The sequence below is a fragment of the Colossoma macropomum genome, unplaced genomic scaffold (genome assembly GCF_904425465.1).
Source record: "Colossoma macropomum unplaced genomic scaffold, Colossoma_macropomum, whole genome shotgun sequence".
Lineage (NCBI taxonomy): Eukaryota > Metazoa > Chordata > Actinopteri > Characiformes > Serrasalmidae > Colossoma > Colossoma macropomum.
The window spans coordinates 23,739,059-23,762,335 of record NW_023494807.1 but is presented as its reverse complement, the minus strand read 5'-3'; the positions used below and the strand labels follow the sequence as shown (position 1 = coordinate 23,762,335).

At 40.0% G+C, this 23,277-nt stretch overlaps 1 protein-coding gene across 10 annotated transcripts in view; it reads right to left on the bottom strand.

Annotated features, from left to right (window-relative positions):
* Positions 1-23,277, bottom strand: part of LOC118797302 (myomegalin-like) — a 95,676-nt gene that overhangs the window by 28,333 nt on the left and 44,066 nt on the right. For 6 of the 10 annotated variants that reach the window (XM_036556620.1, XM_036556618.1, XM_036556615.1 and 3 more), the window contains exons 1-16: positions 15,197-16,381; positions 10,500-10,637; positions 9,978-10,097; positions 9,631-9,723; positions 8,781-9,002; positions 8,246-8,404; positions 7,885-7,989; positions 7,268-7,405; positions 6,947-7,126; positions 6,040-6,234; positions 5,012-5,212; positions 4,868-4,928; positions 4,401-4,486; positions 4,222-4,290; positions 4,026-4,132; positions 3,107-3,249 (exon numbers count right to left, since the gene is read on the bottom strand). In XM_036556620.1, coding sequence (XP_036412513.1) covers positions 3,107-3,249; positions 4,026-4,132; positions 4,222-4,290; positions 4,401-4,486; positions 4,868-4,928; positions 5,012-5,212; positions 6,040-6,234; positions 6,947-7,126; positions 7,268-7,405; positions 7,885-7,989; positions 8,246-8,404; positions 8,781-9,002; positions 9,631-9,723; positions 9,978-10,097; positions 10,500-10,637; positions 15,197-16,381 — 3,202 coding nt within the window. Of the gene's footprint in view, positions 1-3,106; positions 3,250-4,025; positions 4,133-4,221; positions 4,291-4,400; positions 4,487-4,867; positions 4,929-5,011; positions 5,213-6,039; positions 6,235-6,946; positions 7,127-7,267; positions 7,406-7,884; positions 7,990-8,245; positions 8,405-8,780; positions 9,003-9,630; positions 9,724-9,977; positions 10,098-10,499; positions 10,638-15,196; positions 17,626-23,277 lie in introns of those variants that run through there. The other 4 variants (XM_036556623.1, XM_036556624.1, XM_036556614.1 and 1 more) reach the window with 3 other exon arrangements.

Genomic DNA, 23,277 nt, shown 5'->3' with positions numbered 1-23,277 from the left:
GGAAAAGAAACCACTGCAACAGATCTGTGGACAGCAGTGAAGGATTTGTGGGAAATCCTTTAATTTAGAAAAGTATGATAAAGTAGTGTGAGGTTGTCTTCAAGACCAAATGAGCTACACATGCTGATACACACTTTGAACTGTTAGCGTTTATTTCCTATTTTGCTTCTATTTTTTGGTGTGTCATCACAATTATCATTACAAAAAAGACTTTACCTGAACTCTGCTACATAACACTGACATAAATACGCCCGTAAACATGTGATAGCAGATGCCATATGCTGTCATGAGTTGTTATGGCAGATTTTGTTACACACAATGTCATAATGGATGATTCAGACCAAAGTCTGCTGAGCATACTCTAGCTGACTGTCATATCATCAAACATAATGACATTTATTATGACAATTACCGATAATGGTAACATGACACCATAATATTACCGGACATAATCTGTTACGACAGCACATGACAGCATATGACATCTTCCATGACATGTTTATGGCATGGTTATGTCACTATTATGTAGCGGAGTTCAAGAAAAGTGTTACTAAACAACCTTTGAGCTCCTCTAGTCTTGAAGGTAACATCACATTTCTTGATCATATTTCTTTTTTAATAATAAAGGAACCGCTCCCCTCCAGTTATTCACTACTCATCAACAGTGGTTAAATTTATCTTTTCCACACATTTCCCGACATTGAGATCTCAATACCTTGACATTGAGATCTCGATACGTTTTCGTGCATTAAACCGTGTGGCATCTTGTATTGTCTTGTTGGAATGTTTGACATTTGTTGTGTTTTTGTGAATAAGCAGGATTTGCTAAACCTGAATGTGTGAAATATGTGCTTGTGAGCAATTCGTTTCACTGACAGTACATACTGCTACAGGTCAATGATATGTGTGTGAGACTTAGGGTGGTATCTCAGTGGAACATTTGCCATGATACAACATTGACCATGACGGTCGTAAATGTTTAAACACCCCCGGTTAAATTACACGCTTTATAGATTTCCTAATTAAAAATAAGTTGACACATTCTCTACACAGAACAAACCTAAATATGGCATTTCTATGCAAACTTTAGTGCACAATTCATATTTATTTGAAGAGTTTTACATATTAAAACAAAAATAAAACACAAAATATAAAATGCAATGTTTTATTTTTTCCCCCAACATGATAAATTCAGCAAATAAATAGTAATTGTGCGCTAAAACGAGCAGAAGTGTGTTCTAAACAGAGGATGTGTTAACTTAGTTTTACTTAAAAAATGTAAAAAACATGTACTTTGGCATACATACTTTGGCCAAACTTTTGCATATGACTGTATATATACTGAGCATAGAAGCATAAAAAGCATGCAATGCCCTCTAGGAAATGCATGCAATGTGCTAAATGTGTTTTGCCTATTTATTTGTCAGCGGTATAGCGGATTATGTTTATGTCACTTAGTCCACTGCGGGAAAAACTCATCAAAAGGAGCGAATGGAATCTTTTAGTATTACAGTGAATGAACATCCATGGAAGCTTTAGAACAAATGTCATGGTTTTCCAGAACTATGAATATCTGTATCACCCCACCATGATGTAGAAGGCATGCAAACACAGAGTGCATGCACAGCTAGCATGCATGTGTCCACTGAACAGGATTTACAGCTCAGCTCAGCATATATTAAATACACTACCAAATCAAACTCATGTTTATGGACCTTTTCAATGACTGAGGGCAAATGAATTACCTTAAATAATAAATACTGATAATGGAACACATATGAGGAAATGTGTTTCATGTAGTACGATACGTTTTTTATTTACTTACCTTGTGCGCGTTTGATATTAAATCAGTGTTTTATGCTCCAAAAGAGAAATGTGTGTTCCTGATCACGTCTGGTATATTAAGGTGACCATACATCCTTTATTTTAGGATGATTATAATAGGACATGTCCTATTTTAGGGACTTAAAAAATGTGTCAAGCTGGAATTTCTAAATTGCCTAAAATGTCCAAGATTTGGCTTTTGCTTTCATATTGACATTTGCATTCTACAGTCCCCAGTGTCCTCTTTTTTGAAAACCAAAATACAGCCACCCTACGGAAATAAAAGAGCTTATATCATAGACAAGTTTAATCATGTGGCTGTCAAAATTACAATTTTGACCGGTGTACTACATAAAAAAAAGAAGAAAATGCAAAAAAACAGTTCTGACCATGAAAGCTGGTGTAAATTTATTTCGGTTCGTTTTGAAGTACATAAAAATGACCAGCGTTTTTCTTCTGTGAAATATCGGTGGAGAAACCTGACTTTTGCAAAAACTGCTTTACAAAAGTCCAAAAGCTCATTTGGCACTGTGTTTCTGACCATCCAGTACAGAGATTTGAAAGAGTAGGGATGACAAAGGCTTCTTAACTTTGCAGATAAAGGAAAATATAGCTATTGTACCATGCACAGCATGCAGAATGTCATAACTAACAGCTAATCTAAGCCACTAACTAAACACCAGCTACTGCATCTGACATTTGCATATATTATTTAGAAATACTGCAGGGAGAAAGTTGGAAAAAGCACACTATTACTAAAGCTTTAAACTAGCTCTGACCCGTTTTCGGATAATAAGCAAGAGTGATTTAGCAAATAAAGCCTAAGGCGATGCTTCCATATAAGTGAAATATAATGTTAGGCATATTTGGGCTTTTATGTGTGTAAACGACAATGGTTCAACTGAAAGAAAATGAATGAGTCAGACCATACAAATACCAGCACTTTACAGAGAAATGCTGTAACGAGCAACACAAGAAACACAATACACTGAAATGGCAAAACAGACAAGAACACTTGCACCTCCCAAAAAAGCATAAACACACAGAATAAATACACAAAATAAATTAAAACGTCATATTTGTTTGCTTTGCCACTTCATGAGTCTACAATAAAATCACTCACACCTTCAAGTTGTTAGTACACTTGTTTGTTCTGTTAGTTGAAGTGCTTTGCTGAAGGACTCGTATCACACACTCATTTATGCAGCATTAGGAATAGCACCCCCTGCTTGCATGGCGGCCTTTTTTTATAACGTGCAGCCCAAACTCTGCTGTGGCCCACCTCCATACTCGGCTTGGGCCTTAGCTGCCCTGTCCAGTGCCAGAGCTGTGTCTCGGGTCCTGCTCAGGACCTCTTCCAGCTGACCTCGAAGAGCTTGTACCGTGTCCAGTTCCGTGTGTAAGGCCCGTGTCTTGTCTGCGCTGCTGGAGCAACGACACAATACCACTTACATGGTAAGATCACTCTTCAATAACTACACTACTATTCAAAAGTTTGGAATCATATGTCATATGAATAATTTTTGCTGTTCTATATAAAATAACTTGTACAGTGCAGATTAAAAAATATACTTGATATCTAAAGTTATTATTAGATGTTCTATTCAAATTAAATTTGCAATATAAATTTGGTCACGTTATCTGCCTTCGGATATGATCACCATGTCTGAAATATGAGGCTTTCTATTAATTTAATTAAAACTTTATTCTTTTGTTTTTACAGATTCCTACTAATTTGAAACCTGTGAATTTGCACAAGATTGAAAACATGGATTCCAGACTTTTGAATGTTCATGTACATCAGCTTAGTGTTTCTCAAATTGGACACCAATGCTCTAGGGGCTGTTTTTTGCATCTAAGTCACACTGAGTCTAGTCTATTTGTAGAGGTCTGAGTTTAGAAATTAGGACAGTGAAAGCCCAAGATAGCTGCTGGTGCTTGTTGCTCAAGATGTGGTTATTTTTTTTACCATTGTTTACACATTTTCATGCTATCTGGCTGAACTGAGATGAATTACTTCTTAAGAAGATTCAGAGAAGCACTAGAAGGCAAGTATATATGATCAAATAAGTCTACTGTAGTATAGTGTTTGCTAGATGAACATTCATCTTCTCTGAATAAGAATGTTTATCAACAGGTTATGAACAGGCATAATCTGTTCCAAGATATGTTATAACTATAGGTCCTGCTTGGTTTCTGACCTGTCTCCTCTAGACTGGATTTGGCTCAGGTTCTGGTACACTTTCTTCTCAGCTCTCAGAGCCTGGTTCAGCTGCTGGTACTCCAAAACCAGCTGCTCCAGAGCATTCTGTAGGGAAAGAGCCACGTTACTGACACAGAGCTGACTTACACTTGATTTGGATTGAAGATCATTGCTTTACAAGTTTTAGAGGATACCTCATGGTCCAAGCTAGTGCGGTCTTCATGATGTTTGGCCAGAGCAGACCTCAACTCTGAAAGCTCCCGCTGTCATTGAAGAGATGAAGTGAGAGAACAGAGTAAAATATAAACAAAAATTAAGGAAAACTGGTCATGTTTGAGAGGAATTGTGTGTAGGAGAATGTGTGTGTTTGTACCTCTGCATCTCTCTGCTTCCTCAGAGCAATCTGAAGCTCCTCTGTAAGAGCTTGTATCTCCAACTCTGAGCTGCTATCACCCACTCCTGCTCACAATACATACACACATATGATCACTGATCTTTAAGCAGGGTCCAATGCATCTTGGAAATACATGGTGATACAATAACTTAACCTCTTTCTGCAGGCCCCCCAGTGGCTGTTCCCTCAGCAGAATTAAAAAACTGACTCTAGTATTTTTATTAGCTATAGTCAAATTATATAACTTAACATCAGTTAATATCAGATTAACTAGGACACTGCAGGCTCTCTGCATGTGAAATACTAAGACGATGTGTGGAGCTGCTAGCAAGCTATGAGGGGTGAAAGGCGGAAGGGTAAGAACCCCCTGCTTTGAGGTTTCTTGAAGATCAGTATCCGAGATATCTGGTCAGTGCATTCACATGTATTCTGAGGGTTGAACATACCCTGCACAGCCCCCGCTGGTCCAGAGGTCGCCATAGCCTCTTCCTGACCTTGCATCAGATCCTAGAATACAAGTGCATCATATTAATCTTGATATTCATATGAACTGTGGAACATTTCTTCTTGGTATATATGCGTGCATGTACCTGTATAAGACTCTCTTTCTCTCTCAGTAAACTCTGCAGTCTCTCCATCTCTGTGGCCAGTGGTGCTCCCCTCTCTCTCTCCCTCTCCCTCTCTCGTGATAGCTCACTCAGTTCTCGTTCTTGCGAGGACAGCTGCCTGCGCAACTCCTGCAGCTGACAGGTCCGCTCAGCTATCACCTGCCTCAACCTCTCACCACTCTCCTAAGAAAGAGAGAGCAGAAGAGAGAGAGAGAGAGAGCGAGAGAGAGGGAGAGAGAGAGAGAGAGAGAGAGAGAGAGATAAAGCTTGAATTCACTTTAATCATACATTATTTATTATTCATTCATTATAAATGTCACACAGAGAAAAATCTGCAAAATAAATTGCACAATTTGTGCCTTGAAGTTAATCAGTCAAGACTCATGTTTTTTTTTGTTTTTTTTTGTGCAAATGTGCAATGGAGCTACGAGGCTAATGCAGCTAAAAAGAAATGGAAACTTACACCACTCCAAAAATGGATTTACAAAAATGGACAAAGCTATTTAAAAAATGGACAAATCTATAAAGATAGACCAAACTACAGATAAAATTCAGGCTCCAAGATGGCTGCTTCTATTATTTTTAGCTGTGCCACATACTTTTGTCCATCAAATGTGTCTCAGTTATCAACTACATTTTGAAGAAGGTGGAGAAATGCATAAAATTGACCTCTTACTGTCATTTTAAATCACATACAGTCACAACATAGAGGAAAACACAGGGCTACAGAGAGAAAAAACAGAATGTGAGAGGGAGGGAGAAAGGTGAGATAAATTCAAAAGGGACAATTACAATGTTTGAGACATTGAGGAGAAGACTCACGTGGAAAGTGAAAGTGGTTAGACTCGGTAGTGGGTAGAGTGATAGAAAAGGACAGGATGTATAGAGAAACAATGAGAGACAGAAACAGGAAAGACAAGTAAAACTGCAACTGTAACGTCGTATTCGGTGCAGAGCCGCCTTGTGGCCACTGTGTTGAAGTGCAAGTGTGGGTCAGTGTTTAATTTTACCTTGATGTACTGGTCTCTGGAGCTGATGGTGTTTAGCAGGCCCTGCACCTGTGTGTGGTGCTCCTGTGTCTGCCTGCTACGGTCAGACAGCAGCTCCTGGAACAGCCGTTCCTTCAAAGCCAGACGTGACCTCAGCTCCTCCACCACTTCATTAGGACCCGGGAAGACTTTAGCCATCAATGCTGCAGTCAGGTCCTTTAATTAAACAACAAGCCAATATTCAACATGAGATATATAATAAGTAATGTACATTTTATATCCTCTCCCTGCAACCTATTTACATAGGTCTGAAATCAAGGGTATTAACAAGGAGTTTACTTCCTTTGTTGCAGTAACAGCCTCTACTCTTCTGGAGAGGCTTTATACTAGATGTTGCTGTGGGGATTTGATTGCATACAGCCACAAGAGCATTAGATAGATCAGGTACTGATGTTGGATGACTCATCTCAAAGGTACTGGATGGTGCTCCATCACTCCAGAGCACTACTCTATGGAGCTGTACTGTATATGTGCAATTGAATACCTTAAAGCAGAGTTTACTCATCAGAAGAGGTTTCTGGACATTTTTGGACATGTAGTGTATCTTAATCCCTGCTTGAGCTGGATTAGTTTTACTTGAGGAGATCCAGTAATGTAACTGATGTCAATGTCAGGGTTATGACGTTTCAATCTGGGTTAGCTGGGGTAATTTGGGAAGATTACACAGATACTTCATCCTGTATGAACTGGAAAGTCAAACCCCTTACAAATTACATTATTCAACCTCCTCTGGTAAAACTAATCCAGCTCGAATAAGTTTCTGGTTAGGCAGAACGACAGCAGTAACTCAGGTTTTTCAGGTCTAACTGGAAAATAGACCACTTTCAGAATGACATGATGAAAAAGCCAGGTGTGTGTGGGTGTTTACCTCTGTCTCTTTGCTGCGCGTGTGAAGCGTACTGTGTAGCTGTGTGATGATGTTGTCTCTCTCACGGAGAGCGGCTGTGTGTTTTTCGTCACACTGCTGTTTGAGCCACTGCAGCTTCCGACACGCCTCCTGAGTCTGCTCCAGCTCCAGCTCCTTACCACGTACCAAGGCATCCAGACTCTACTCACAACACAACACAAATACATGCAAACTACTTACTAAAAACACCAACGTCTCAAACAAAAAAGTGCTTATTGTTCTGTAGATTGTGATTTAATTCTGAACAACAAACTTCATACCGACACACACACAAATCCATACCGTTAGAGTCTCTTCGTTGTTCGACAGAATGCAGCGCAGTCTCTCCAGGTCCCTCTCTTTCTCCCGAAGTGCTAACTGCAGTCTGCGCACCTCACTCTCTTTTTCTTCCAGACAGTGGAACTTCTCATCTATAGCACGCTGATAAAATGCAAAATACACATTTACACACAACACTTATGATATTAGTACTACAGTGTACTGAGAAGTGGGAACTGGGTTTTACATTTCCGTTGCATTATGTGTAGTCTGTGTGGCAGAGACAGGTTTATAATGTTGTGTGATTTAAGTCAATTTTATAGTTTTGTACTTTTGCCATACAGCGTGTGAGTATTTGCAGTACTCTGAATTTTTTAATATTTGAATAGCCATTAAACATTAAAAAACATCAATTAACCGTAGACAGACTACTGCAGCTGGCTATGGTATCAAGTTCATTTTACACTTTACACTTTATAGATTAAATGTTTAGCATTTGTCTATTTATCTTAAAGGACTTTAGAATGATGCCTTTTTGGGAGCAATTTATTCAAATATTTATTCAAATATTTGCTTTATAAAGCCTTATAAATTCAAATATCAAATTTGACTGAAATGCCGAGTAGTGTAGTGGGCAGTACCTCCAAAGCTTTGTCCCGGTCGCGTATGCGGCGCTTTAGTTTGTCCAGCAGGACATCCTGGGGTCGGCTAGTATCAGCTGGCTGATCCAGCAGCTCAGAATACTCCTGACACACATACATGCATACAAGAGATGAATCAGGCAGAGCGACTATCAAGATTAAACATTAAACCTTCAAATTTCTAGGACATGGGTTAATCTAGCCTTGGTCTATACTACAATGCCAGCTGTCTTTCAGTATTAAAACTTTAATTTAGTCTAGGCTTAGGATTGATCTGGGTCTGTGAAACCAGCTGCAAGAGTCGATTAGTTGATTACCTGAACTGAACGTGTATGTGAGTGTGCATGTGTTTGTGTCTTACCTGCAGTAGTTTCTCCTTCTCTCTCAGTGAAAGCTGGAGTTGTGAGATGGTTTTATCGCGAGCTGCAACCTCAGAGTGCTTATCGCACTCACTTTCCTTCAGTTGAGCCTCCTTCACCTGCAGCTCTGAACGCAACTGCTGCACTGTGCTACGCAGATCCTGTATCGCAAGAACACAGTGCTTCTTTCACAAACTTTGGATAAGTGTCATCAGCCAGGGGTCTACATTTTTAGAGACGAATGTGATGCAAGTGACGTAAAAGATGATATGCTGCTTATATGCTGGTTGATGTATAGCTCAACTGGAACTCAAACCCAGTCCTAGTGTTAATACTTACCTCACACTCTCTTTCCCTTTTCCCAAATCTAGTCGATCAGCTAAGAGACCTGATAGCACTGTACAAACTGCATGCTACATCATCACACTGTGTCAAGGTGTCCAGCAATCTCAACTTGCTTATATGCCTTCTGGCACTGTATGAGAGTACTGTGATCCACAAAAATAGACAGAAGAACATATAATTTGTCTGTTGTACCTGGTTGTGTTTTTCAGTGGTCTCTCTGTGCTGCAGCGCTGCCTCCAGGTCACTGCACAGGCGGTGGCGGGCGTGTTCCAAGTCCTCTGCCACTCTCTGGCTCTGCCTATGAGCACGTTGGCTGGCCTCTAGCTGCAGCTGAGAGCAGAACAGAGAACTCTGCAGCCCCACTATATCCCCTTGCAGCTGGGCTACAGAGCCTGCTTCAGCCCCATCTATGGTCTACAGAAACGGAGAAAGAAGAACACAAACACAAGTGTACTAAACTTTAAGGATGCAGCAAAATTTCACTGAAAATTTCTGTCCAAAAAAGGTCAAAAATAGTATACCCAGCTTTTGTTCGAAAGACAAAAATGGCTGAAAATCCCCACAATTTTAAAAAAATAATTTTAATGATAACTAAAATGGAAACATTAAAACACTGTTTGAACTGTTTTTCTTTGGTCTCCTAGGTGGTATCCTAAGTGCAGATGTGTTCAAACATTTTGAGAAGCAGCAGATCAACAGTGAAAATATCAGCCATGTGGAACTATTTCATGGTTTCTATGAGGGATATTAAATTAAAAGATTTATAATCTCTGTTCATGTCAAACATCAAGAGGAGGTGTGAAACCCAAGAACATACAGCATGACAAAACATGACATGTAGAATACAGCAAAACAACAGAACCAGATACACTATTTTTGGTTTTCCATTTTGTTTCTTTTTTGTGGCCCAGTGTGTCTTGAATTTTGACCAAGGATTTTCATTTCGTTGCATCACTACTATACCTCAGTAATTTTAGCTGTGGCTTATGTGTAAAATACAAAGAAAAAAGAGAGAAAGAGACAGAGAGAGAGACAGACTCACCTGTGTGTGCTGGAGCTGATTGCGATGGGCCATCTCTCTGAGCTTACACATAGTGGTGTTCTGTCCTTCTATAACTTGATATAGCTCTTGCGCCTGCACACACACATACACATAGCATATATGATTTATAGACAATATTTTGCCTGTACATGCCTACTGATTCGAACCCTGAAGGCACTAATCACATCTGCTCTAACAAGCTTGGTTTGACCTTGATTAATGTAATATACTCTCAAATGGCTTTGCAGTATATTAAAGAAAATAAAATAAACTCAAAACATTCTTGTCTTGGTGTATATGTATGTATTTGTATGCATGTAGAAATCTGTCTCAGTGTATGTGTGTACCTCTGTCTCTTTAGTAGTGAGGCTTTCAGTGAGGCTCTGGATGGCCCTCTCCTGACTCTGAGCTGCTTGTCTGATGGAACGCAGCTCAGTCTCCATTTCACTCAGCCTCTCCTGCAGCTTCTGAAACACCCACACAAAGACACAGAAATCAATAACAGCTCTGCATGTGTATTTGTTTAAATAAACAAAGAAAACCTGTTTGGAAAATTAATCATTCATCACAGGACCCATTGTGTTTAGAGCCATTTGTTTATGGTATTTTTTCCACAGAATTGGCTAATTTTTTATTATTGCATATTCAGAGTGAGCTGTAATGTGAATGTGGCATATTGCTTTGTCCTGAATGACTGAGCTGCTTTTGAGCACTTGGCAGCGTCACAAAGCTCCTGGTTTGAAACATACTAGGAATCACACCAGAGGTAGTTTTAATTACTCAGGTTCTCCATTTAAATGTGCAATTTCCACTGAGGAATATTCAAATTTTACACTGAAGTAAAACAATGTAATCAGTAGTTCTGGTACCTTGTTGCTGGCTTCGCTCTCCTGGATCTTATTCTGGAGAGACTGCACCTGCAGCTGAGCCTTTTGCAGTTCACTCACACACTGTCCTGCAGCAGATTCATACTGATTCAGCTGGGACTGCTGCTCTTCTATCAGACTCTGCAATACAGCGGGAGAGACATATACACGTCAGAAATACAAGCACGCATATACGAATCCCCTGCAGCACATGCATACTGGTTTAACTAAGACTGCTGCTTCCCTCTAAGAGAGATGTAGACACATTACACTCACACCGAGCCCCGCCCTTCTATACAATAGTCTGGTTTAATCCCACTAATAACAGGTAACGCTACACTCCTCCATGCAAAATACTCTCTGGTAGTTCTCTTAATACTGGGTAGAGATGTGAGAGTTACTGTGCTACACCACACACTATACTTTGTGCTGTCACTTTAGGGGACATAATATGGCAGTAATATAACACTGTGATACCTGAAAGCATTTTCACAATACATGCTTTTCTGAGACTTGTGAACAAGCTGTAATGGACAAAATGCACTGGCAAAACAGCGGCACCACATCTAAAAGGCCATAAAAACATCACAAGAACCAAAGAATTTTAGGGCTGGTCTGAGCAGTAGTTACAGGATTCGAATATTCATTGATGTTTCCCAACAAGTACTAGAAGATGTATTCTCAAGACTACCCTTAAAACAGCAATATTTACAGGTCATAATTTACCGTATTTTAAATATATTTCTTTTTCAGTCAAAATATTGAAGTTTCCAGTTACATTCGTATATCCATTATGATGGACACCAAGAGACAGATGTGTCAGACAAGGAGACAGATGAGTCTGACTGGATTTTTGCTTATCTAGATAGCAGTGACGATATCTAGATACCCGAGACCTAAGATCAAGACAAAAAACTAAAAAATCTTGTGTTTTCATAGTCAGTTTAGCTGGTTACTGGATGGTTATTCCGCTGACAAGTTAGTGGTCCAAGTTCAATTCCACCTTAGGTAAAATAACTTCAATAAAACCTAAATCTCCTACCGAATTAAGCACTCCGCAAGTTATTTCAATGTTCTATGCTAAATTTGTATACATGTACACACACTCATAACCTTTAGGGATCAGCTGGCCTGCTATCTAGCTTCTTCACCTGAATGCCATTCAATAGTCAAAACCATATCCTACAAATGAATGTGTATTTGGCTGCTGCTCTTTGTTTAATGCCTTTCACTAACTTATCTTGCTTCAGGCTTTCACAAAGAAAAGGGGTGACACTGTGATATTGTTGGAGAGGAGTGTGTCTGTGTTCAGATTACTAAGTATGACTTCATTTGTTACAGACTAATATCATGTCCATCATCATTTAATTGCCATTTTCTCCTGGTTTTATGCTTCTAATTCTGCATCCAGGAAAATGCTCTGGAATTCTGTTGGGGTCTAAAGCATTAACAAAAGATGAAGTTTCCAAAAACTAGTTGCTGTTTACAGGCTCTTCATTTCAATTGGTCTAAATTTGTTTATTATATGATACATGCAGATGTTCCACGTTACTTGAAGTCTAGATAATGTCCACAAAAAGAGCAGTGTGATGAGATTTATCATCATGATGATAATATTTCATTGTATTGCCTAGCCCTACTATCACAACGGCCTGCGCTAAAATGCCTTTACTCCCTTAATACTCCCTTTATAATGCCCTTAAGTACAGCCCCGGTTCTGTCTGTTACTGTAACAAGCATGTGCGTTTGTTATGTGTGTGTGTGCGTCTGAGTAAGCGTGTGTGTGTTTCGCCTCCAGCAGTCTGTGAGACAACTAGGCCAGCAGTGGTGCCACTTTCTCCACATTAACCTACTTAAATGAGAGAGGCTGTATCCTCGGCTTTGGGTTGACATGGCAGGACAGGGACAAACTCAACAGAGTAAGAATGGGGGATGAGCGAGAGAGAGTTAGAGAGAGAACAGAGAGATAGGAAATAAGAGCAATTACTGGGGAAAGAGTGATAGAAAGATCCCAAAAGCCACAGACAGCACAGAAAGACCATTATGTATTATGTAAGTGTTTATAGTTTGGTGTGGACTACGCTAAAATCATTTGGGGGAAAAAATCTTTTTGCAATGTTTCTGGCTGTTATTACGACAAATGCTATTTCCATTAATTATGCTCCAAGCCTGTATTCTTTTGAAGAATAAGAATAAGAGTACATCCACTTTTTCTGGCTTGAGGCTTGACTGCTGAATGTACTGTGCCAAACTGCCAGTTCACAAGCTCAGTATTATTAGGTTAAATTTCCCCAAAAATAAGATGACACTGAATACAAATACGATATTATTAGCTCAAATTCAATTTCAACTTGTAACTAGTAATTTAAAAAGTAATCTCTATTGCTGTCTACAGTACACACACACACACACACACACACATCATCTAAACTGTTTATCCTTCTGGGCTGCGGGTGGTGCTGGAGCCTATCCCAGCTGTCATTGGGCAGAAGGCTGATGACATATTTTGATTGTCTAAGTGAAAATAAGTTAATACACCCTCCACAGAGATCACACCTCTGCAGTTTAATGCACATTTACTGTGCTAAATTTAACATACTGGAAAAAATGAAATGTAAAATCAGGTCTGTACAAAAGTTATGGCACATTTTAGAGGTTTTATTTTTTCCAATATGTTAAACTCAGCAAATAAACAGAAATTGTGCCCTAAAAATTGCAGAAAATGCCATATTTACATTTGTTTCCCGTAGGGGATATGTTAACATATTTTCACTCTTAGAAAAAATATACTTTTCTTAGGAAAGGCTACTGTATAAAATGTCCAATTAATAAGTCTGTAAGCCTGGAAATTCTGACCAGTTTACATAATTCAAACAGTTTGCTAATGTCAACCCTCAGACGTCTAGAGTTACTGATGTTTCACTATGCTGAGAATAAAATTACACAATGATTAACATAGTTATGTTTTTTTGCATTTTTCTGAGTCTATACTGACTTCTTCCACTGTTTCAATGTCAAACAATGACCCAAATATGGAATAAATGTAAAGGATGTTCTTTCTTGCTGCAAAAACTCAAACCATTACAATACCTCCTACTTATTAACAAAAACGTTGTATCCATTGAAATAATCTGCATTTGTGACAGTTTTTCTTTTTGTTTAAATTAACTCAGAATGAGAAATTACATGTAAAATTACATGCTTTCATCACTTACAGTATCTATTTCTAAAGATTAAACACTGGGATATTAGACTGTACACACAGAGTAAATCTATTAAACTACCAAAGCTGACCATAAAACTGATCAGCGCCTAGAACTGTAACTTCAATGCCCTGCACAATTTTCTCATTTCCTTGCTCTTAATACACTGAACTCATCATCAGCTTTCGAAGAAGGCAAATGGGTCCCTAAAACTGCAGTCATTAGCCACTATCTTAAAATGATAGTCCATAAAAAGGCCCTTCTTTCTCTCTGCAGTCCCTCCTTCCTTTGTACAATGAGCAGCAGCTCTAATGGGCAGGTAGCTCTACACTCATGGCAGTCTGATTGATGGAAGTATTGACGCACGCATCCCTCAGGGGAGCAAAAGGCTGCTCTTAATGACAGGCAAATGGATCTAAACACTGCTCACGCAACACACACACTCTTTAACTTCCCTGTACCGGACGCATCCTACTGTCCTTAGGCCCAACAAACAGGCAGCCAGTGTTAAAAAGGAAATTAATGACAGCTTGATAGCTGTCTCTTGGCTTGAGAATAGAGATGCTCTTTAGATCTTTTTTGTAAGTAAAGGATACTGTAAAATGGGTTAGAGAAGATATTTTGAGAAAATACTCTTCACTAAAGGTCTTCACAATTCATTAAATAAGGTTTCAACTACATGAAGGAAAGCTAAACATACTGTAATGTGTATTTACTTTTTCCACATTAATCAAACACATTACATCAACACAATTTTGTCTTTCAACTTACTTATTTCTGGCAATAATTGTGTTAATGTAATACACAACAAAAGGTTGAACATCCCTAGTCAAATGACGTTTTATTGATTTTCTAAAATCAGTTCATACATCATCTACAGTGAACCAACATAAATATGGCATTTTAATGCACAATTTTAATGCACAATTTCTAACACTCTGTAAAAAAAATAAAACATAAAATACAAAATGTGTCATAACTTTAGCACAGGCAACATTTTAAGTTTTATTTTTGTTACATTCAGCAAATAAACAGTAACTGTGCATTAAAATGTGCAGAAGCATGTTCTCTGCAGAGAATGTGTAACTTACTCAACAAAACATACTTTGACCAGGGGCGCCAAAACTTTTGCATACGAATGTATATTATTAACATGGAAATGCAGTACACAGTTGAATCAAGTGTATTCAGTGCATTATCTTTCTCAGTACACAGTCAGGACCAAATTATTCTACACACAATATGACTTTGGCTGCCAAATCAACACCAAACGCAATAAACCTTTAAAGGATGAAGACCAGTAGATCTGTATATAGCAAACTGAAGCCATATATGGCCTAAAACATCATCTACCCTAAATTATTACATGATCTCCCTCTAAATTACACTTATTATTTCAGACCATTGGTCAAGTTCTCTGTGGCTGGCTCCAGCTCAAGTTGTTATAGCTGAACACCCAGACAGAGGACCATCTCATGTTTTGAGCTGCCACTTCACCTCCTTTGGAACCTTCTGGAGGCGGAAGGGCATGTACTCCACATACGCGTCGTCCCACAACTCCTCCAGCTCGGCCAGCTCCAGCCCCGGGTCCAGCTGGATCCTTGGGAGCTCTGGTGCTTCTAGCTCACAGTATGCTCCATCAAAGGTGTTCCTCAGGGCCTGCTCTGGGCTGGCCAGCTTAGCTCCTGCATCCAGAGACCCAGGCCTGACCAGAACAGGAAGTTTACTGCCATGAGGAATTTGTACTGGTTTGTAAGTGAAGTTCTGAACCAAGCAGAGCGCTAGAGCTAGTTTACCAGCAGGGCCTGTGGTGCCAGGGTGAGGGCCAGAGCGTTCCTCTGAAAGAGTGTCCGAATTCTGCTCTTCTTTGCCATCTTTCTCCATTTCTCCAGCTGCATCCAGGGTCATGGTTAGAGACTCAACTGAATTGCTGGAGCTTGCCTTCCCTCCTACCGTCCTGTCGCTGTCCGAAGAAGCCCTGGGCTGACTGTCCGGCACTAGGGTGGCTGATGTGGTGGTCGTTGTGGCAACGGTAGTAGTTGTGGTTTGCTCCTCTCCACACACACTGCCACCTACACTAGCCGAATAGCGAGTGGATGGGCCACAGGAAATGCTCCTTGCCAACTTTCTAGGCACCTTGCACACAGCCTCGTAGTCTGAATCGGCCACTCGCAGCGCACTGCAGCCCCTGCACCTTCTCCTGGCCTCTAAACCCTGGCACTGGGGGCTGTGGCCGCACTCTAGTGTCTGCTCTTCATCCTCTGCCCATGACTCGTACATCGAATACATCAGGTCTTCCTGGAGTAGGGCACAGTATTTGGCATAATGAAGGCCTGACATGTCCACTGTACAGTCTTTCTCCAGTCCCGCAGAAGCCGCCTCTTCATTGTGCTTCCGGTACATTCCGCCAATGCACTGCCGCAGCCGCTCTTTCTCCAGCAGCAGCCTCTGCAGGCGCTCCACGGACAGGGCCTCCACACGGGCGATGACTGTGTCGAAGCGGTACATGCGCTCCAGCATGAAGGCGCACTTGCCGCAGGCGAACTCGCCGCGCCCGTCCCGCTGCAGCTCCCGCCCCAATGCATGGGACAGCAGCACCTGCAGCTTGGTGGCCGGGTGGAAGAGCCAGCGGCGCTGGTTGCCGCACAGCTCGCGGCTGCAGATCCGACACAGGTCCTTCATCCTGGGATTGTTCCGAAGTTAATGATGACTTAAACTCAGACCAGGCCTACGGACATACTGTGTCTCTGTTAAAAGCTCCTTATGAGGAAAAACAAAACTTTGCTTATGTGCTCATTTTCACCACCAAAGCCCACCTGTTGGTCGTAAAATGTAACAAAATAAGAACTATTACCAAAGCAGAATGATGAATGGCAAATTCAAACCAGGCCTATGACCACATCCAGTATTGCTCAGTCTCTGTTAAAGCCTTCTCCTAAGTAAAAAAATACTTTGCTTCCTTGTTCATTTTCTCCATCAAAGATTCATTGCTGCTCATCAAATAACTGTGATAAAAAAGTCAGTATCCTTGGACCAGGCTTTAGAAGCTCCAAAGCTGAATGAAGAATGGTGTATTCAGACCAGGCCTAAGCAGCAGCCTGTGGCCATTTATCCATTGGTTCTCAGTTTCTGTCAAAATGCTATTAAAAATACTTAGCTTCTGGGTTCATTTTCACCATCAGCACTTAATCGTCTCTCATCAGATGGAATAAGCTTAGAATTAAACATTTATGATAGAAAAATAATTCAGTATACATAAATAGAATATATATGCTAAATATAGCTATGTATTGCTTTCTCTTCATGGACGGTGACATCTCCACAGAGAACGACTTTGGGGGGCGAGCTGAGGGTAGCAGCAGGCGGAGGGGGGAGTTTTCTATGAGAAATAAATCCCCCTTGTATTAGCCAGACAGACACAGGCACCACGAAGAGTCTTCAGCCTTTACCATGCAGAAAATGAAGAAAAGAAAGGCTGCCTCAGTCAGACGGCACAGTTTCGTAAGGCAGCAAGCGAGAGGCTTCGTGGCGGAAAAGCGTGAAGAGGCTGTTTCGGTTTCCTAATGAAAATCCTGATGCGAGCTGAATGAAAATGAAGTCGTTTTGGTCGCTCCGGTTCCCGTTTTCGTGCTAAAAACCCCCGTCTTTTCCGCCTCCTCACCTCCATGCAAGGTTGCTTCATCCTCCGACATGCGATAGACGGACTGCCCTGTCAGGTTCATGGCAGGTACTAACGTTAGTCCTTCGGCTGAACGGAGGAGAAAAGGACACGGTTTACACTCCCAGAGCTCGGCTTTCTCTTCCGTTGACCCCTCCACACCATACAAAGCGATTTAAAAGCAGCCGCCAGGGTTTCGCGTCAGTTTTAAGCACTAACGCCAAATAAAGACCCACATTGCTGTATGATAGCAATGATGTTGCCCGTGGTCGTCGAAGCTGCCAACGAGGGGAAAGTACCACTTCAGAAAAGTGGGGGGCGCCGTCTAACAAAAAGCGCTCTTGTTGCACCGTTTGCATTCGAGACTTGAGTCCATTGAGAAATTACAACTACTCTACTTGTACTGTTTCTTAGAAAAGCTTCTTAGATATGTTAGATAATGCTTGGAAAGCGGAGGCAAACGTGTATGCAGACAGACCGAGCGGCTCCCCCCTGTGGTTTCGTTTGGAATCTTCCACACAGCCTGTTCTAAGCCTCGCTGTGTTCAGTTCAGCGAGCAGGTGAAATGTGGCTGCATTAGGAACAGCAGCATCGCATCGTTCTGCCGGTGGACTAAGACTGCAGTGTAAAACGACCATTAACTATCAGCACGGATGAGGATTTGAGGATGAAACGTACTCATACCATCTCAACTGACAGACCGCACAAGTGGCTTAATGCATTAATAAGCTTATATATCATGGGCTGGGTTCAGGTATTGTGGGGCATTAATAAGAGACTTTAAGAAACTCTTGTTTATTTATTAAACCATATGATACCATTTTAAACTATTATACCATATCCTAAAGTTTTGTTGCATTCAGTCATAATTCATTTGTACGTTACCATTTTCCAACCTGGCTTTGTCCTCCACAATTAAACAGGCTGTTTTTGCTACTGTGCCTTTAAGACTGAAGTATGTAAATGAGCTCTGTTCCTATTGGCCGCCCTGCACTTTGCCTCATGCAAAAAGCAGCCTGGGCTGAAGCACTGGTTATAACTTCAGCAAGAATGGTCGGTGCTACACGGCTAAGCAGATGTAAGCATATGTAAATGTGTTGGTTTTTGTGACATCACATTTACAATGAATTCAAAACAGGATCGTTTTTTTGCAGGATAGTTTCCACATACGGACTGTTTGGACTGAGGAGTGAACTGTTTGTTCTGAAACTTTAACAATGTTTATATACTACATTAAACTATTTACAAATGTAGTTTTCCATGGTATGGGCCCTTTAAGCTGAATCTTGCTATTATTCTTTCTAAATGAGATAAAGGAAATGATGTCAATATGCTCATTAAATAAAAAAAAAAGTAATTTTATCAGAAAATTAATGTCCCATAATGTCTGAATCCATATTCTTTAAACAACTATAAACGTTTTTGGAACAGGCATCTAATATAATTAAATGAAAAATCCAATGCACTATTACATATAATCATAATTACACATAATTATACTTAATTGTATGCAACAAATCAATGCAAACTGCAGTATAACCAACAAGTACAGGACCAGCATGCTGATTCCCTGTTGGTAGTGTCTTAGGTTTAAAAACTAAGGCAATAAAAAAATGGGCTGATGTCTAATCAACTTCTTGTAGCTATGCAGCTCATGCAGTTACTACTCTGGTGGTTTTTGTTTAGGCTTCCCTGTAACTGACCATACAAAATAATGACTGATGCTTCTCAGCCAATCACAACCTACCCTCTGAGCACTACTTCCTCCATTATGCAAAAGAATATCTCAGACAAAACTCTTCAGAACAAACCTGCAGTGAGAACGACGGTGGCAGTAAATCAGATTTATTAGGCTAAGAAATTGATAGAACATGTTACTCGGGAGTGTATGATTCAAACGCACCCTATCCTGATCATCTGGAGGGTGGTGCTGTTTTTAAAAATCACGCTCAAAATGTTTTGGATTAAACTATACAACACTCACAGCTCAATGTCGCTAGAACAAGCAGTTCACAGATAAGCTAAACTTCATCTAGGTTACTGTATTTGCATTACAGACCATGACTACGTGGCACGCCCCCTGCTGGTACATGAGCATGTTTACCTTTTTGCTAACTAGTTTATTGGTAGTGAGCTGTTTTAACATCTCCTTAATCTAGCTTTTTGGTTATACTTATTTTCACATATCCATTATTTTATCGCTCTGTAGACATTAGCTGGCATTATAAGACAGATACAAAGAAATTCTTCCAAAAATAATTTACATGCTTTATTCAGCTTGGACTCCTACATTGTTGTGTGTTTGGTGTTCTCAAACAATTATGGACACATCCTCAAATTTCACGTGTTAGGGATCTCCGTTTCTTGCAAATAGGGCCTATTAGTCTAAAGGCCTTTAGATGTGCTGTGTTGCGCAGCATATAAAAATTGAAAATCATTGTTTTTCATGAAGGTATGCACACCGGCGCTGACATACAGCATAGATGCGTTCAACTCATCATTTTGCTATTACTTTGTCAAGCTAAAGCCACATTGAGACCACAGAAAACCACAGCAGACAATATACAGCTTGAAATTTACACAGAGAAAGGCAGTCATTCTTTTAGATGAACAGAGAGATAATGATGTGAAGTTACCTCAGGTAACCTTACTAGCCTCATCTTTTTTTACCTTGAGTTTGTGAAGAGGCCAAGAGGCCAAGCATGATAAATGATGTTCAAAGTTTTATTTCATTAAATTTATATGAGTAGAGTCTAAAAATGAACTGGAGTTTGACATTTATCGGTGCTCTCACATTCTATGTAGCACGGCAGCGCTTTGTACAGTATCTACAATGTGATGCTACAGGTCTCACCAGTGTGCGGCGGCCTTAAATCTGTTGTTTTACTGACAAATGCAGTTATTCAGGGTACTAGATGTACTGATGATACTCATGATTTACTTAGAAAAGCACACTGTGATGCTATTTACCACAATGATGACATCATTGCACTGCCCACCCTTACCTCAGACTAAACAGTACAGGCTAGATAAATCCTTTTCACAGGACAAAGCAATGAAGTGCATTCTTGAGCAGTGCACGGTCAGACGGCTTCCAGTGGGTTCTGAAGGCCTGAGGGCTTGAACTAATTTCCGCTTGACAGGGCTGGATATGTGACCTTGCTCTTGCATTCTCTGCTGTTGCTGTTTATGCAAACAACGTCCGTGCTCAAAAATAGACTGTTTTGTTCTGTAGTCAACCGCATCATATGACAAATTCACAGGCATGCACATACACACCTCCTTCTAGCCTGCTTCTTTCCTCTGCTCAACTATGGATCTATTTCTTAGACAGCACTAAATATGAACTTTCACATATACAAGCATGAGAGTTGATGTCTCATGAAATCTGAATGTGGTTATGTAAAGGCGGTGATGGCACCCAGCAGTAAAAGCTCTCTCCACTGAGTTGTGTAATTAACACTGTATCAGCAGGTCTGATTCTTATCTCTCTCATGCTGGTGAACACAGGAGAGTCATCTGTCTCCTGAAAGGTCATGTGTATTGCTGAGGGAAATGACCAGTGTATGTAGATCACAAACAAACAATCAAGCTCCTGTATAAAACTCTGAACAAGCCTCAGGCCAAACATACATTTAGAACAGAAAAGACTGAAAAGAACAGTGGTGATAGGAACCAGAGGTCACAATGACAGCCATGCAAATGTAGCCATTGTATTTACTATTCAAAACAAGGAAACCTACACGCGTCTTGAGAACTTGTATTTGTAATGCTGATAATAGTAACTATTTTGCCTTATAACATCCACCTCTGTCATTAACAGATTTTTACAAATACATTTTAGGCCAAAATCGTATCTCAAAACTATCATAAAACAACATTTTAGGTGCAATTCAGTGCATTCATAACCATTTCATGTAATAACTTTCTGTGATGTAGCTTTAAACTCTTCAGGCATCTGATCACCACCACTGTGAACAACTCAGACTCTGCAGGTTTTCTAAGTTTCTCTAGAACCATTTATGCATTTTATATCAAAAACTCTGAATGACTTTTATTTACATCTTAATGTCTAAATTTAGCAAAAGAAATTTAAATCAGTGGAAGGACACAGAATGTAGTGTACAGTGTAAGAATTGCTATTATTATAAATTATAATACAAAATTACAAAAATGTAAATATTTAAAGTTCCAGCTTTAGGCATCATAAGTTATTAAAATCACCTTATCTGACATCTTAGTGGGACATGAAAACATATTTGTATCTTTATAAGGTCACTGATCTCTAATCAAAGTTTGCAGTCCAACTAAGGGCACTGTTTTCATATTAGCACAAATGCATTTATTCCCATTTGCTGTGTTGGTGGTCAGAAATGATGTAGGATAGTGGGGTAACAGCAGGTGTAACATTCAAAATCTTCAGAATCTGCCTGTGCAAAGCTGTTTTCAAACCCATTTTGGTCCCAAAAACACATTTGCACTACCACCTCCTCAGACTTACTCTTGCTGAATACACACATGCAAAACTGTATTTTCCCCAATCCAACTACAGATGTAAAGACATACCGGCACAATTATTTTGAAAGAATACCATTTATACAATCCACTTAAATACAAATGACTTTTATTCAGTATTTCACACACTGCACTGCACGAAATCCAGCTAAACAGACCTAAATATGCTCTCGTAAGTGTTTAGTGTTCTAGAAGTACTGACAATATCCATGAGCTTAATGTTTATCACGCATTCTATGTGGTGTAGCTGCACTTTGTACTATCTGCTATGTGATACTATGCAGCACGTCTGGTACGTGGTGGCCTTTAGAATATGTATCTCTTACACAGGAAGAACACTGGTGTTCATGTGATTAAGCTTTCACCAACAGAACTGAACATGATGGTGTGTTGATGTCAGAATGACTGTGTGCTTGTACACTTTGGCCCTTTGGCACTTCAGCTCACAAGACTAAAAAAAGAACACAGGAACAGACGCCGCCAGTGAGAATAAGATTTCTAGCCCATTCTACAAGACTGTGCAAATCTGATGAAGACACAGGCATGAATTAGGCTGGGGGCCTAAATCTCTTCTAAAAGAGAGAACAACTAAAAATCTGTCTAAAACAGAGAAGTGTTGGTCATTCCACACTGTTATAATGACGTGATAAAATTACCACCTACAACAGGGCTGTCATTAAAAACCTGATTCTCACTGATTATTTAAGCTTTCTACTTTTTACCCAACCTTCTCACAGCAGTTTTCAAAACAAAGATACGCCCACTAATGAAGACCTTGCATGCAAGCTGATTATTATTATTAATAATAACATTAAGTGCCGTCAAGTCATTTCTGACTCCAAGCGACCATATGGATAGTGTTTCTTCAGAATATCCTGTCTTCTGTTTGGATCTTCAGGCTTCTAAATGGCCGGTTCATTTGATTGCATCCATCCATCTTGTAGCTGGTTGTCCTCTTTCAACCCTTCGAGTCATAATGGTCTTTTCCAAAGAACTGTTTCTTCTCAGAATACTTCCAAAGTAAAATAGCTTCAGATTGGTCATCTGGGCTTGAAGTGAGAGGTGAGGCTTCACTTGGTCTACGATCCATTCATTTGGGGTTTTTTTTTGCCATCCAAGGACCTCTTAAAAGTCTTCACCAACACCAAAGTTTAAAGGCATCTGTATTTTTTCTGTTACGCTTGTTTACTATCCAGCTCTCACATCCATAAAGAGCCAAAGAGAAAACCATAGCCTGGACAATTCTGATCTTTTCAAGCTCCTTCATCCTTGTTCTGCCGAGCGCTAATCTGTGTCTAATTTCTTGATTCTTCTTGTTGTTAATAATTGACCCAAGTAGGCCAAAGCTGTCCACCCTTTCCACATCTTCTCCATCAGTGGTAAAGTTAGCGGTCTATCCTGTCAT